Here is a 15,223-nt window from a genome sequence, read left to right as displayed (position 1 = left end):
AATGTTATCCACGTAGATGGGGAACGGTTGAGCAGAATATTTTTGAAATAATGAGGTTGGTAAGTGTAGATATACAAAAGGACCTAGATATTCTTGGTGATAATTCACTGAAGGCTAACATGTAAGTGTAGTAAGCTAACACAGAATGTAAAATAGTACAGCACAGTACAGGCCCTTCGGCCCTCGATGTTGTGCCAGCCTTTTATCCTACTTTAAGATCAGAAGCAAGGCTAATGGAATGTTAGCCTTTATCAAAAGAAGATTTGAGTTCAGGAGTAGTGAAGTCTTGTTCCAATTGTACAAGAGTTGCACTATACCTGGAATAGAGTGTATGGTATTATTCTCCTTGTCTCAGAAAAGTCATCATTGCCAAAGTGGGAGGTCTCACCAGACCTATCCCTGGGATGGTTGGACTGTCCAGTGAAGAGAGATTGGACAAAGTGTGCCTGTATTCTCTAGAGTTTTGAAGAATAAATGGCGAGCTAATTGGCGAGGCAGTGACACAGTTGTATTATTGCTGCACTGCTAACTAGGAGACCCAGGCAATGTTTTGGGGACCTGGGTTCGAATCCAACCATGCCAGATGGTGGAATTTGAATTCAATGAAAATTTGGAATTGAGTCTAATGATGATATTGTCAATTGTTAGGGAAAAAAAACTAGTTCCCTAATGCCCTTGAGAAAAGGAAACTGTCATCTTTGTCTGGTCTGGCCTACATGTGACTCCAGACCCACAGCAATGTGGTTGACTCTTAACTGCCCTCTGGGCAATTAGGAAGGGTCAATACGTGCTGGCCCGACAAGTGATACCCTTATTCCGTGAATAAATTTTAAACAAACAGCAAAATCCTTAAAGGGATCAACAAAGTGCCGGCAAGATGTTTCTCTGCACAGAAACCGAAATTGCTGAAAATTGCTCAGTAGTTCTGGCAACATCTGTGGACAGAAGTCTGAGTTAATGCTTTGGGTTCAGTGACCATTCCTGAGAAGATATTGGGCTCATGCCCGAAACGTCGATTCTCCTGCTCCTTGGATGCTGCCTGACCTGCTGCGCTTTTCCAGCAACACATTTTCAGCGCTGATCTCCAGCATCTGCAGTCCTCACGTTCTCCCAAAGGTATTTGTTTGGTCAGGGAGTCCAGGAACCAGGGCACACAATTTAAAAATGACGGGAATGTCCTTTAGATTGAGCCAAGGAGAATTTTTGTTCACTCAGAGAGCTGTGAATCTTTGGCATTGTCTATCCCAGAGCGCTATGGAAGCTCAGTCTTTGAGAATGTTCAATGTAGAAATTAATAGATTTCTGATTAGGAATGGGTTACAGGGATAGAGTCAGTAAAAGGCATCCAAGTGTTCTCTCAGACGTGGTCATGTTAAATTGTAGAGCATGTGTAAGGGACTGAATGGGTACAATCCTGCTTCTATTTCTCTCCGTCTGATGGGCAGATGTGGACAGTCACAGTCAGAGTTTACAGGGTGTTAGGATGCAAGTATTCATATTACAGTGCAGATTTACAGCAGTTACATTGCAGTGTGTCACATTGGAAGTCTCCAGTGTGTTTTATTACAAACCTACAAAATGCTGCAGTGTGACACTAAATGATATGTTGACAGCTTGCAGTGTGTTGCACTTTGAGATGGCATTGTGTTATGTTATAAGCCTGTAGTGTAAGAATATGGCACCTTCCACTGAGAACTGCCTTAAAGTAAGACGGTACATACAGTGGTGTCCTCACCAGTTGATGCTTTGTTTTTTATCAGTCCTGTCATCTATAACCTTTGCCAGCTCTTTTGCTGTCTACAATTCATTTTACTTGCTTAATCATTGCCGTGACACATGGCAACAGTTCCCAAACGCTACTGTGCACACTGGTGTCTTTATTATTTAACAGTGTCAGTCAAATATCTCAATGCAAGGACATAGAGCCAGCTTTATAATTGAGAAAAATGGGATTGATTTACTTTGTGGCAGGGATGGGTGGAGCCAGTCTGAGGCTAAAAGGGAACCTGGAGATTCTTTGAACAGCAGACAGCTGAAAGTGAATTATATAAATGTATAGAAACAGGGCCAGGAAAATCTTACCTATTCTGAGACCAGGAAAACCACCTACACTGAGGCTGTTTTTAAAGGTCGGCAGCTGAATTATTCCATTCCTCTCTGAGTCTGAGTGCTCCCAGTATGCACTCTCCCTACCGTTCTCATTCTCCTCCATAAACAATGAATGATTGACATCAGAAGCACTTACTCTAGCATCACGGAAAAAAATAACAGGCCTTTCGCCAAACATTCCATGCATTTTTCATAGATTTACTAACTATCCACATTCACACTATATCCCTCAGTCCTCCTATCTGTATTCCTCAATCTCTCCCCGCTGTATCCCTCAATCCTCTCCCCATATCTCTCTATATCTGAATCTGTCAGCCTTCCTCTCTAGTCCTTCACTATAATCTCAATCTCTCCTCTCAGTATCCCTCAATCCCTCCTCATTACACCCTCAAATATTTTTTATTATATGCCTCAATCCTTCCTCACTTTATCCCTCAATACCTCCTTACTGTCCTCACTAAATATCCTCGATATATCCCTCAATCCTCTCTTTGTGTCCCTCAACCCCTCCTCACTGTGTTTTAATTCCCCCTCTCTATATCCCTCAATCTCTTCTGACTATGTCCCTTACTCCCTCCTCACTTTATCCCTCAATCCTTCTTTGTAGTATCCTCAAATATTTCTCATAATATCCCTTCAATTCCTCCTCACAAAACCCTCAATCCCTCTTCACTATATCCCAAATTCCTTCTCTCTCTAACCCCCAATGCCCCTCACTCTCTCCTCACTGTATCCCTCCCTCCCCCTCACTGTATCCCTCACTCTCTCCTCACTGTATCCATTACTTCACCCTCACTGTATCCCTCACTGTCTCCTCACTGTATCCCTCCCTCCCCCTCACTGTATCCCTCACTCTCTCCTCACTGTATCCCTCACTCATTCCTCACTCATCCCTCACTCCCTCTTCATTGTTTCCCTCACTCTCTCCTCACTGTATCCCTCACTCTCTCCTCACTGTATCCATCACTTCACTCCTCACTGTATCCCTCACCCACTCCTCACTGTATCCCTCCCTCCCCCTCACTATCCCTTACTCACTCCTCACTGTATCCCTCACTCACTCCTCACTGTATCCCTCACTCCCCCCTCACTGTATCCCTCCCTCCCCCTCACTGTATTTCTCACTCTTTCCTCACTGTATCCCTCACTTCCCCCTCATTGTATCCCTCACTTCCCCCTCACTGTATCACTCACTCCCCCCCTCACTGTATCTCTCACTCCTCCCCTCACTGAATCCCTTCTGCCCCCCTCACTGTATCGCTCACTCCCACCTCACTGTATCCCTTACTCCTTCCTCACTGTATCCCTCACTCCCTCCTCACTGAATCCCTCACTCCTTCCTCACTGTATCCCTCACTCCCCCCTCACTGTATCCCTCACTCCCCCCTCACTGTATCTTCACTCCCTCCTCACCATATCCCTCCCTCCCCCTCACTGCATCCCCCACTCCCCCCTCATTGTATCGCTCACTCCTCCCTCACTGTATCCCTGACTCACTCCTCACTTCCCCCTCACTGTATCCCTCACTCCCACCTCACTGTATCCCTGACTCGCTCCCCACTGTATGTCTCACTCCCCCCTCACTGCATCCCTCACTCGCTCCTCACTGTATCCCTCACTCTCCCCTCACTCTCCCCTCACTGTTTCCCTCACTCCCCTCTCAGTGTATCCCTTACTCCTTCCTCACTGTATCCCTCACTCCCCCCTCACTGTATCCCTCCCTCCCCCTCACTCCCCCCTCACTGTATCCCTCACTCCCCCCTCACTGTATCCCTCACTCCCCCCTCACTGTGTCCCTCACTCCCCCCACACTGTATCCCTCACTCACTCCTCACGGTATCCCTCACTCCCCCCTCACTGTATCCCTCCCTCCCCCCTCACTGCATCCCTCACTCCCCCCTCACTGTATCCCTGACTCACTCCTCACTCCCCCCTCACTGTATCCCTCACTTCCCCCTCACTGTATCCCTCACTCCCCCCACACTGTATCCCTTACTCCTTCCTCACTGTATCCCTCACTCCCCCCTCACTGTATCCCTCACTCCCCCCTCACTCCCCCCTCACTGTATCCCTCACTCCCCCAACACTGTATCCCTCACTCACTCCTCATGGTATCCCTCACTCTCCCCTCACTGTATCCCTCACTCCCCCCTCACTGTATCCCTCCCTCCCTCCTCACTGTATCCCTCATTCCCCCCTCACTGTATCCCTGACTCACTCCTCACTCCCCCCTCACTGTATCCCTCACTTCGCCCTCACTGTATCCCTCACTCGCCCCACACTGTATCCCTCACTCACTCCTCACTGTATCCCTCACCCACTCCTCACTGTATCCCTCACTCCCCACTCACTGTATCCCTCACTCCTCCCTCACTCCCCCCTCACTGTATCCCTCACTGTATCCCTCACTCCCCCCGCACTGTATCCCTCACTCCCCCCGCACTGTATCCCTCACTCCCCCCGCACTGTATCCCTCACTCCCCCCGCACTTCAGCAGAGTGAGTTGGGAACGTTGAAAAGACTGAGCTTTTCCCAAGCTGGGGATCTGAGTCATTTCACCACCGTGGCCATTGGGATCTTTCCACGGGAGATTAATTTTACCCGAGGAACTCAGTGTTTCAGAACAAAACCCGGAAATGAAACAGCATCTGCAAGATCAGTCCCATTCAGTAATGTTCTGAATTTAAAACAGCAATCTTTGAAGTCAGCGAATGAGAGCATTTATCAGTAAGGCTGATTAAAATTTACCCTGTTCCCTTTCTGCATTGATTAGTGTCAGTTCGGGGGAAAAGGGAATATCTAATTGTGGTGAAAACTCATCAGTTTCAGTAATGTCTCTTAGGGACAGAAACCCATCCTCTTTAGCTGGTCCATGTCCCTATGCAGCAGATGTTGATTCCTAACTTCCCATCTGTGTTAAAACTGCGCAGTAAATGCTGATCCTGACTGTGATGCTGGCCTATGGAGAAAGATCTAAAATCTCTGTTGATTTATCTTTTAATTCCCAGATCTTTGCCAAGGTTTTCAGCCATTATGCCCTGGAATGCTACCTTCCCAAGATCCAGCAAGCCATTCAGGATGGTATTCGAGACTGGAGCAGCAGTGGGGAGCCCATCACCGTTTACCATGAAGCCAAGAAGCTCACCTTCCGGATCGCAGTCTGGGTCTTACTGGGATTCCGTGTATCTGAGACTGAACTGAACCTCTTATCGGAAAGCTTTGAACAACTTGTCGCCAACCTGTTCTCCTTACCTCTAGACTTTCCATTTAGCGGTTACAGGAAGGTAGGTTGCTTAAGGATAGAATTCTGCAATCAAAATTATATCTCCGCTAATGTTAATCCAGCTCCCTCACACTGTCACTCAGTAACCCCTCTCCCCCCAGTGCTCTGTGTTACTGACTGTATCTGTACTGATGTTAATCCAGCTCCCTCACACTGTCACTCAGTAACCCCTCTCCCCTCAGTGCTCTGTGTTACTGACTGTATCTGTACTGATGTTAATCCAGCTCCCTCACACTGTCACTCAGTAACCCCTCTCCCCTCAGTGCTCTGTGTTACTGACTGTACCTATACTGATGTTAATCCAGCTCCCTCACACTGTCACTCAGTAACCCCTCTCCCCCCAGTGCCCTGTGTTACTAACTGTATCTGTACTGATGTTAATCCAACTCCCTCACACTGTCACTCAGTAACCCATCTCCCCCCCAACCCCAGTGCTCTGTGTTACTGACTGTATCTGTACTGATGTTAATCCAGCTCCCTCACACTGTCACTCAGTAACCCCTCTCCCCCCAGTGCCCTTTGTTACTGACTGTATCTGTACTGATGTTAATCCAGCTCCCTCACACTATCACTCAGTAACCTCCCTCTCCCCTCACCCCGTGTTACTGACTGTATCTGTACTGATGTTAATCCAGCTTCCTCACACCGTCACTCAGAAGCCCCTCTCTCCCGCAGTGCCCTGTGTTACTGACTGTATCTGTACTGATGTTAATCCAGTTCTCTCACACTGTCACTCAGTAACCCCTCTCCCCCAGTGCCCTGTGTTACTGACTGTACCTGTACTGATGTTAATCCAGCTCCCTCACACTGTCACTCAGTAGCCCTCTCTCCCCAGGGCCTTGTGTTACTTACTGTATCTGTACTGATGTTAATCCAGCTCCCTCACACTGTCACGCAGTAACCCCTCTCCCCCAGTGCCCTGTGTTACTGACTGTATCTGTACTGATGTTAATCCAGCTCCCTCACACTGTCACTCAGTAACCCCTCTCCCCCCAGTGCCCTGTGTTACTAACTGTATCTGTACTGATGTTAATCCAACTCCCTCACACTGTCACTCAGTAACCCATCTCCCCCCCAACCCCAGTGCTCTGTGTTACTGACTGTATCTGTACTGATGTTAATCCAGCTCCCTCACACTGTCACTCAGTAACCCCTCTCCCCCCAGTGCCCTTTGTTACTGACTGTATCTGTACTGATGTTAATCCAGCTCCCTCACACTATCACTCAGTAACCTCCCACTCCCCTCACCCCGTGTTACTGACTGTATCTGTACTGATGTTAATCCAGCTTCCTCACACCGTCACTCAGAAGCCCCTCTCTCCCGCAGTGCCCTGTGTTACTGACTGTATCTGTACTGATGTTAATCCAGTTCTCTCACACTGTCACTCAGTAACCCCTCTCCCCCAGTGCCCTGTGTTACTGACTGTACCTGTACTGATGTTAATCCAGCTCCCTCACACTGTCACTCAGTAACCCTCTCTCCCCAGGGCCTTGTGTTACTTACTGTATCTGTACTGATGTTAATCCAGCTCCCTCACACTGTCACGCAGTAACCCCTCTCCCCCAGTGCCCTGTGTTACTGACTGTATCTGTACTGATGTTAATCCAGCTCCCCTCACACTGTCACCCAGTAACCCCTCTCTCCCCAGTGCCCTGTGTTACTGACTGTATCTTACTGATGTTCATCCAGCTCCCCTCACACTGTCACCCAGTAACCCCTCTCCCCCAGTGCCCTGTGTTACTGACTGTATCTGTACTGATGTTAATCCATCTCCCTCACACTGTCACTCAGTAACCCCTCTCCCCCAGCACCCTGTGTTACTGACTGTACCTATACTGATGTTAATCCAGCTTCCTCACACTGTCACTCAGTAACCCTCTGTCCCCAGGGCCCTGTGTTACTGACTGTATCTGCACTGATGTTAATCCAGCTCCCTCACACTGTCACTCAGTAACCCCTCTCCCCCAGCACCCTGTGTTACTGACTGTACCTATACTGATGTTAATCCAGCTTCCTCACACTGTCACTCAGTAACCTCCCACTCCCCGCACCCCGTGTTACTGACTGTATCTTACTGATGTTAATCCAGCTCCCTCACACTGTCACCCAGTAACCCCTCTCCCTCAGTGCCCTGTGTTACTGACTGTATCTGTACTGATGTTAATCCAGCTCCCTCACACTGTCACTCAGTAACCCCTCTCCCCCAGCACCCTGTGTTACTGACTGTACCTATACTGATGTTAATCCAGCTTCCTCACACTGTCACTCAGTAACCTCCCACTCCCCGCACCCCGTGTTACTGACTGTATCTGTACTGATGTTAATCCAGCTCCCTCACACTGTCACTCAGAAGCCCCTTTCTCCCCAGTGCCCTGTGTTACTGACTGTATCTGTACTGATGTTAATCCAGCTCCCTCACACTGTCACCCAGTAACCCCTCTCCCTCAGTGCCCTGTGTTACTGACTGTATCTGTACTGATGTTAATCCAGCTCCCTCACACTGTCACTCAGAAGCCCCTTTCTCCCCAGTGCCCTGTGTTACTGACTGTATCTGTACTGATGTTAATCCAGCTCCCTCACACTGTCACCCAGTAACCCCTCTCCCTCAGTGCCCTGTGTTACTGACTGTATCTGTACTGATGTTAATCCAGCTCCCTCACACTGTCACTCAGTAACCCCTCTCCCCCAGCACCCTGTGTTACTGACTGTACCTATACTGATGTTAATCCAGCTTCCTCACACTGTCACTCAGTAACCTCCCTCTCCCCGCACCCCATGTTACTGACTGTATCTGTACTGATGTTAATCCAGCTTCCTCACACCGTCACTCAGAAGCCCCTCTCTCCCGCAGTGCCCTGTGTTACTGACTGTATCTGTACTGATGTTAATCCAGTTCTCTCACACTGTCACTCAGTAACCCCTCTCCCCCAGTGCCCTGTGTTACTGACTGTATCTGTACTGATAATCCAGTACAGATGTTACTTCCCAGACCCAGCAATCTGCCTTCCTATGTATCTCTTGACCAACAAAGAACGAACTATGTCCTCATCTGTTGACCGGTGCTCCTTCTTACAGGGTATGCGAGCCCGGGACAATCTTCACAAATACCTGGAAAAAGCCATCAGTGAAAAACTGCAGTGCAAAGAAGATAAGGATTACAATGATGCTATGGACATTCTGATAGACAGTGCCAGGGAACAAGGGAAAGAGCTCACCATGCAGGAACTAAAGGTAATAAATTCACCCATATCCCATTCCCAACAAAAATACCACATGCGTACCATTAGCTGGAGTGTCAGCTGGAAGCAGAACTGGCCACTATTGGGAGACGCAGAGCTCGATTTTTAACTTTGCCCTCCCAGTCCAGCACCAGCTCCTCCACATTATGTTCTCACAAAGCGCGGTCGAAATTTGTAACTCTGCCACAAGTGACAATTGATGTGAGATTGTTCGTCAATTTTAAGGTGAGATTATTAGACTGCAATTATTGGAGATATTATGGGATAAGAATAAAGTAAACAGGAACAGGAGAATGCCATTGGTCCTCTCAGCCTCCTTCACTTTCAATAGCTGGTGGTTAATTTGTATTTTAACCCAACTCCACATCTTTGCCTGAAGTCAATATCCCTTTATTTTCCTGATGTCCACAGATATATTGATCTTAGCCCTGACTGCAGCCATCAACTGAGCATTTACAATATTGTAGGGTAGAGAATTCCAAGGATATCTCAGTCCTAAATGACCAGCCCCTTATCCCAAGACTGTGCCCTGGTATTTTTTTTTTAGATTACATTATGTTACTACCGTATGGAAACAGGCCCTTCGGCCCAACAAGTCCACACTGACCCTCCGAAGAGTAACCCACCCAGACCAATTCCCCTACATTTACCCTGAACACTCTGGGCAATTTAGCACGGCCAATTCACCTGACCTGCACATCTTTGGATTTTGGGAGGAAACCGGAGCACCCGGAGGAAACACACACAGACACGGGGAGAATGTGCAAACTCCACACAGACAGTCACCCAAGACGGGAATCGAACCCAGGTCCCTGGCGCTGTGAAGAGCAGAGCTAACGACTGAACCACCATGCACCCCCCTTTCACAGTGTCTACCCTGTCCAGCCCTTAACCTAACACACGGTATGCCTTCTTAACAGCACTATCAACCAGGGTGGCAACTTTCAGGGATCTATGTACATGGACTCCAAGATCCCTCTGCACACCCACACTACCAAGAATCTTTCCATTGACCCATGGTGCCTTCCTTTTATTCTTCCCAAAGTGAATCACCTCACATTTAGCTGCATTTTCTCCACGTTTTGGACAAACACGAAAGCAGGAACTCTTTCCTTCTGTCTTTGGAACAATTAATCATTTTTTGTGAAAAAGGGACTCATGTGGTGCACTAATGTGCATCTAAGATCATAAGAAATAGGAACAGGAGGTGGCCATTCAGCCCCTCACTGGCATCACAGCTGATCTGACACTTCCCACATCCACTTTTCTGCCCTTTCCCATAACCCTTGATTCCCCGATGGACCAAGAATCTATCTCAGCCTTAAATATATACAAGGACTCTGCCCCAACAGCTCTCGGTGGCGAGGAGTTCCAAACGCACATGACCCTCTGAGAGAAGAAATTCCTCCTCATTTCAGAGACCCAGACTAGCTGGGCAGAAGGACCTGTCTCTCTGAGAAAAAAATTAATGTCATTCTCAATGTGTCACCTCCCTACCTCAGGAATCTACAGTGGAACTGATCTTCGCTGCCTTCGCAACTACCTCGAGTGCGACGACATCACTCATCTACGAGCTCCTGCAGCACCCTCTGGTCCTGGAGAAACTGCGGGAAGAGTTGAGGAGTAATGGGATCCTTCACAATGGCTGCAAGTGCGAGGAGACCCCCAGGATGGCTGTAGTGGTACGCCTCAAGTATCTGGACTGCATCATCAAGGAGGTCTTACGTCTGCTTCCACCGATCTCAGGCGGCTACAGGACGGCATTGCAGACGTTTGAGTTGGACGTAAGTGCAAATCAAGCCCTTCCCTTCACAAGGCACAGCAAAAAGTAAAAGAACCTCTCTTCATGGAGCCCAGGGCTGTAGAATCTTCCAGTGTGCTGTACAGTAAATGAATTATCATAGAGTTCAATAAGCCCAAGGCTCACTTGCTGTAATGATAACAGAGTTGCTGATACATCACAGCAATCAAAATAATCAAAATCAAGCACTTGAAATATCAGAACATTCAACACTTTGGGTCAAGTGCTGGAAAGTGGGATTAGTGTAGATCGGTTGGTGCCCATCCAATGGGCTGAAGGGCATTTTGTATGCTGTGTGACTTTCTGACTAGATTCCATAAACCTAAGATACTCATCGAAGTTAAAATAATGAGCGACTATAAATGATTCAATCAATTAAGACGCTTATGAGGAAATCTAGGAGTAGGGGACAGAGTTGGAAAAAGAAGGTATCGCCCATCTAAGACAGAAATGAGGAGAAATATCTTCTCTTAGAGGGCTGTCAGTTGGTGGAAATCCTTCCAACAGAGAGCAGTAAGGCCGGGTCATCGATATATTCAAGGCTGAGTTAGGTCGGTATTTGGCTGATATGGGGATGTCAGAAAACTGTAGTTAAGACCAGAATCTATTCCACCATTATTGAATGCCAAGGCAGGATTCATGAGTTGAATGGCCAACTCCTGCTCATTTTTCTGATGTTCTCACATTAATAACTTCAATAAGGAATTCAGGAAAATCTTTCATTGGAAAGTGAAAGTAGTTACTACAGATCTGATCTGACACTCTGCTTCAGTCCAGCCACCCATGCTCAGTAGCAGCAGGGTATACATCGACAAGATACCCTGCAGGAATTCACCAAAGATCCACAGCTAGCATCTTCCAAACCCACGACCACTTCCGTCTGGAAGGACAAGGGCAGCAGATACATGGGAACACCATCCCCTGCAAGTTCCCTTCCGAGCCACTCACCACCCTGATGTGCAAATATATCGCCGTTCTTTCACTGTTGCTGGGTCAAAATCCTGGAATTCCCTCCCTCAGGGCATTGTAGGTCAACCCACAGCACATGGACTACATCAGTTCAAGAAGGCACTTACCCTCCCCGCCCTCCCCTTCTCAAGGGGGCAACTAGGGATGGCCAATAAATGCTGGGCTCAGCCCGCAATGCCTTCTTCCTATGTGTGAATTTAGAAAAAATGTTAATTTCCAGGAGAAAGTTGATAAGCAAATTAGAGAGGAAGATAAACAGGGTAGGGTTAAGTGGGAAGACATAAATACCAGTTTGGGCCAAATAGCCTATTTCTTTGATGCAAATTCAAGTCAGTTTTTAGAGTGATTTTGAGCTCCTTGAGCTGTGCTGGTGGAGGTGAAGCCTCTGATACCATTCCAGTCTGGGATGCTACAGCAAAGAATCCTAGTTTATGGCTGTGTTGTTGGTATTTAAGTTTCCAGCAGCCTCATCTCGGAGTTGGGGAAGGGGCATGTTTTGGGACCCACTCTGATCACAGGCTCGAGTGTGGATTAGTGGTGCTGGAAGAGCACAGCCGTTCAGGCAGCATCCAAAGTGCAGCGAAATCGACGTTTCTCCTGGTGAAGGGCTTTTGCCTGAAACGTCGATTTCGCTGCACTTTGGATGCTGCCTGAACTGCTGTGCTTTTCCAGCACCACTAATCTAGAATCTGGTTTCCAGCATCTGCAGTCATTGTTTTTACCACAGGCTCGAGTCTGACAGTCCAGTGCAGTACAGGGCTCAGTCTCAGTGTCTGTCGCATTGCCAATCTGATGAGGCCTTGAAATTAAGCGCTAGCTGTTCTCTCTGGCAGATTCAAAATAATACCGACATATTCCAAAAATAATTTGATTTTGCCCATCATCAATAAAACAGATTACTTGACCGTTTAGGATTTTACAAACTTTCCTACATTACATCGATAACTACATTTTAAAAGTGCTGAATAATAATGAAGTGAAAAGCTTTGGGGTATCCAGTTCTGGTTGCCTCGTTACAGGAAGGATATTATTAAGCTGGCGAGGGTTTGGATAACATTGATCAGGAAGTTGCCAGGAAGGCTATGAGGCTATAAGGAGAGGCTGGATAGGCTGGGACTGTTTTCACTGGGGTGTAGGAGGTTGAGGAGGTTGACTTGATAGAAGTTTATAAAGTCATGAGGGTTACACATAAGGCAAATAGCAAATGTCTTTTCTGTAGGGTTGGGGATTTTAAGACTAGAGGGCATATTATTAAGGTGAGAGGAGAAAGATTGAAAAATGATTGAGGGGCAACTTTCTTCTACAGGATGTGGTATTAACATCCAGAGGAAGGTTTGGATGACAGTATAGTTACAACATTGAAAAGGCATTTGGATAAGTAATGTTTGGAGGAATATGGATCAAGCACAGGCAGGTGGAACTTGTTTAGTTTAGGATTTTTGTTTAGATATTAGATTAGATTACTTAAAGTGTGGAAACAGGCCCTTCGGCCCAACAAGTCTACACCAACTCTCCGAAGAGCAACCCACCCCACATTTACCCCTTCACCCAACACTACGGGCAATTTAGCATGGCCAATTCACATCTTTGGACTGTGGGAGGAAACCAGAGCACCTGGAGGAAACCCACGCAGACACGGGGAGAATGAGCAAACTCCACACAGACAGATGCCTGAGGCAGGAATTGAACCCGGGTTCTCCGGCGCTGTGAGGCAGCAGTGCTAACCACTGTGTCACCGTGCTGCCCATGGATTATGGTTAGCGTGGACTGGTTGGACCAAAAGGAATGTTTCTGAGCTGTATGGCTCTATATCCTGAGATTGCGAGAGACGCTATAGAAATGCAAACCTTTCTTTTCTCTATTACTCGGCTAAGCCAAGCCTTCCAGGCTGTAGTTGTTGTCGTGCCAGAAAGTTTGAGTTGGATGTTTAACTATTTCCCTGGGCTTTGTTTTCAGGGGTGTCAGATTCCCAAAGGCTGGAGTGTCCTGTACAGCATCCGAGACACACACGATACGGCTCCCATCTTCCAGAATTCCGGGGTCTTTGACCCCGACCGTTTCAGTGAAGAACGGGACGAGAATAAGGGTGACCGCTTCAGCTACATCCCTTTCGGAGGGGGCATCAGGAGCTGCCTGGGCAAAGAGCTGGCCAAGCTGATCCTGAAGGTGCTGGCCATGGAGCTGGCTAGCACTAGCCGCTTTGAGCTGGCCTCCCGGACTATCCCCAACATGTTGACGGTGCCGGTGGTTCACCCTGTGGACGGGCTGAGAGTCAAATTCTCCGGACTTGATTCCAACCAGAACGAGATAGACCCAGAGACAGAGACAATGCTGGGCTCCACTGTGTAACAGAACCAATTGCAACACTCTATCACCCACCCTGATCACCCCAAAAACTACCCCCCACCCCCCCATACCCTGCACCCCCACCTCCCTCCAATCCTCATCAAACCTTCACTGAAGCAACAACAATAAAGCAAACGCATCTGGACTTGAAAGCAAAAAAAAAGAACTAACATGCAAGATGTAAAGGACAACCCCCTTCCCTCCCCCATCCCTTTGGGAAAACCAACTCACAGACTGTTCCGCAAGGGAATTTGGACAGGAACAAAATCTCACAGGAGAGCTACACAGAGCGAATTCCGAGTGGGAAGGCAAAGAATTTTATTTCTGGACAAAATCGAAGAGATCGAGACTGGAGGAGGCAGATAAGTGTCAGAAGAGGATTTGTGTTGGAGAGAGACAAGTGAAGCAGGAAGAGAGAAATGAGGAAAGTTGGTGGAAGAGAAAATATTTGACATCAAAACAAAAGACTATCTTTAAAAAAAACACGTATATATCCTGTGTTCCTACTTAAAGTATATATATGTATAAACCTACTCTGAGTACCATTCTAGGTATATAACTTGATAGAGATTGCAACAGAGTTGCAGCTTTTGCACTTTGAATGTTGATCCATTACTGATGCTGGTTATATTCAGCATAAACTTAGAAACAGTAACAAATTGGTTTGAATTTGTACTATTCCTATCTTTAAGCTATACATGGATTATTTGTCATTGTGTTTTTTTTTATTTTAAGATTGCAATTAGGCGTCTAGTGTAAAAAGAAACTATTTTTTTTCTGTTGGTAAATATTGTTTTAGTAAAAAATGAACAAAAGAATCATTTACTTGGAGTTGTGTGATTAGACATTGTGTGAATGTGTGTGAGAGAGTGAGCGTGTGTTTGTTTATGTGTGAGAGAGTGAGTGTCGTTTGTGCGAGTGTCTGTGTGTGTGTTTTTGGGTGTGAGAGAATGAGTGTGTGAGAAAGTGTGTGTGTTTATGCGCAAGAGAATGTGTTTGTGTGTTACGGTAAATGGGAACTTGAGTCTGTGGGTGTGATTGTCTCAGTGAGAGTGAAGGTCTGAAAGGGTGGGATAGGCAGAAACCCTCATAACATTAAAGATGTATTTCACTATACATTTGCAATGCCACAGCATACAACACTGCAGGCCAAGTGAATCATAGAATCTCTACAGTGTGGAAGCAAGCCATTCAGCCCATCCAATCGGAAGATGTTGTGAAACTTGAAAGTGTTCTGAAAAGGTTGACAAGGATGATGCCAGGGATGGAGGATTTGAGCTATAGGGAGAGGCTGAACAGGCTGGGGCTGTTTTCCCTGGAGTGTCAGAGGCTGAGGGGTGACCTTTTTTTAGATTAGATTAGATTCGATTCCCTACAGTGTAGAAACAGACCCTTCGGCCCAACAATCCACACCGGCCCTCCGAAGAGTAACCCATCCAGACCCATTTCCCTCTGACTAATGCGCCTAACACTAT

At 47.1% G+C, this 15,223-nt stretch overlaps 1 protein-coding gene across 1 annotated transcript in view; it reads left to right on the top strand.

Annotated features, from left to right (window-relative positions):
- The window catches only part of LOC132822954 (cytochrome P450 26B1), a 29,861-nt gene extending 15,372 nt beyond the window's left edge, over positions 1 to 14,489 (top strand). Inside the window, exons 3-6 of the mRNA XM_060836444.1 lie at positions 5,118 to 5,393; positions 8,469 to 8,624; positions 10,135 to 10,416; positions 13,359 to 14,489. Coding sequence (XP_060692427.1) covers positions 5,118 to 5,393; positions 8,469 to 8,624; positions 10,135 to 10,416; positions 13,359 to 13,751 — 1,107 coding nt within the window. The 3' untranslated portion in view covers positions 13,752 to 14,489. The remainder of the gene's footprint in view (positions 1 to 5,117; positions 5,394 to 8,468; positions 8,625 to 10,134; positions 10,417 to 13,358) is intronic.
- Positions 14,490 to 15,223: the final 734 nt, after the last annotated feature.

Source organism: Hemiscyllium ocellatum, chromosome 1 (genome assembly GCF_020745735.1).
Source record: "Hemiscyllium ocellatum isolate sHemOce1 chromosome 1, sHemOce1.pat.X.cur, whole genome shotgun sequence".
NCBI classification, from domain to species: Eukaryota; Metazoa; Chordata; class Chondrichthyes; order Orectolobiformes; family Hemiscylliidae; genus Hemiscyllium; species Hemiscyllium ocellatum.
Note: the sequence above shows the minus strand (reverse complement) of the source record. Positions and strands in the feature narration are given on the sequence as shown.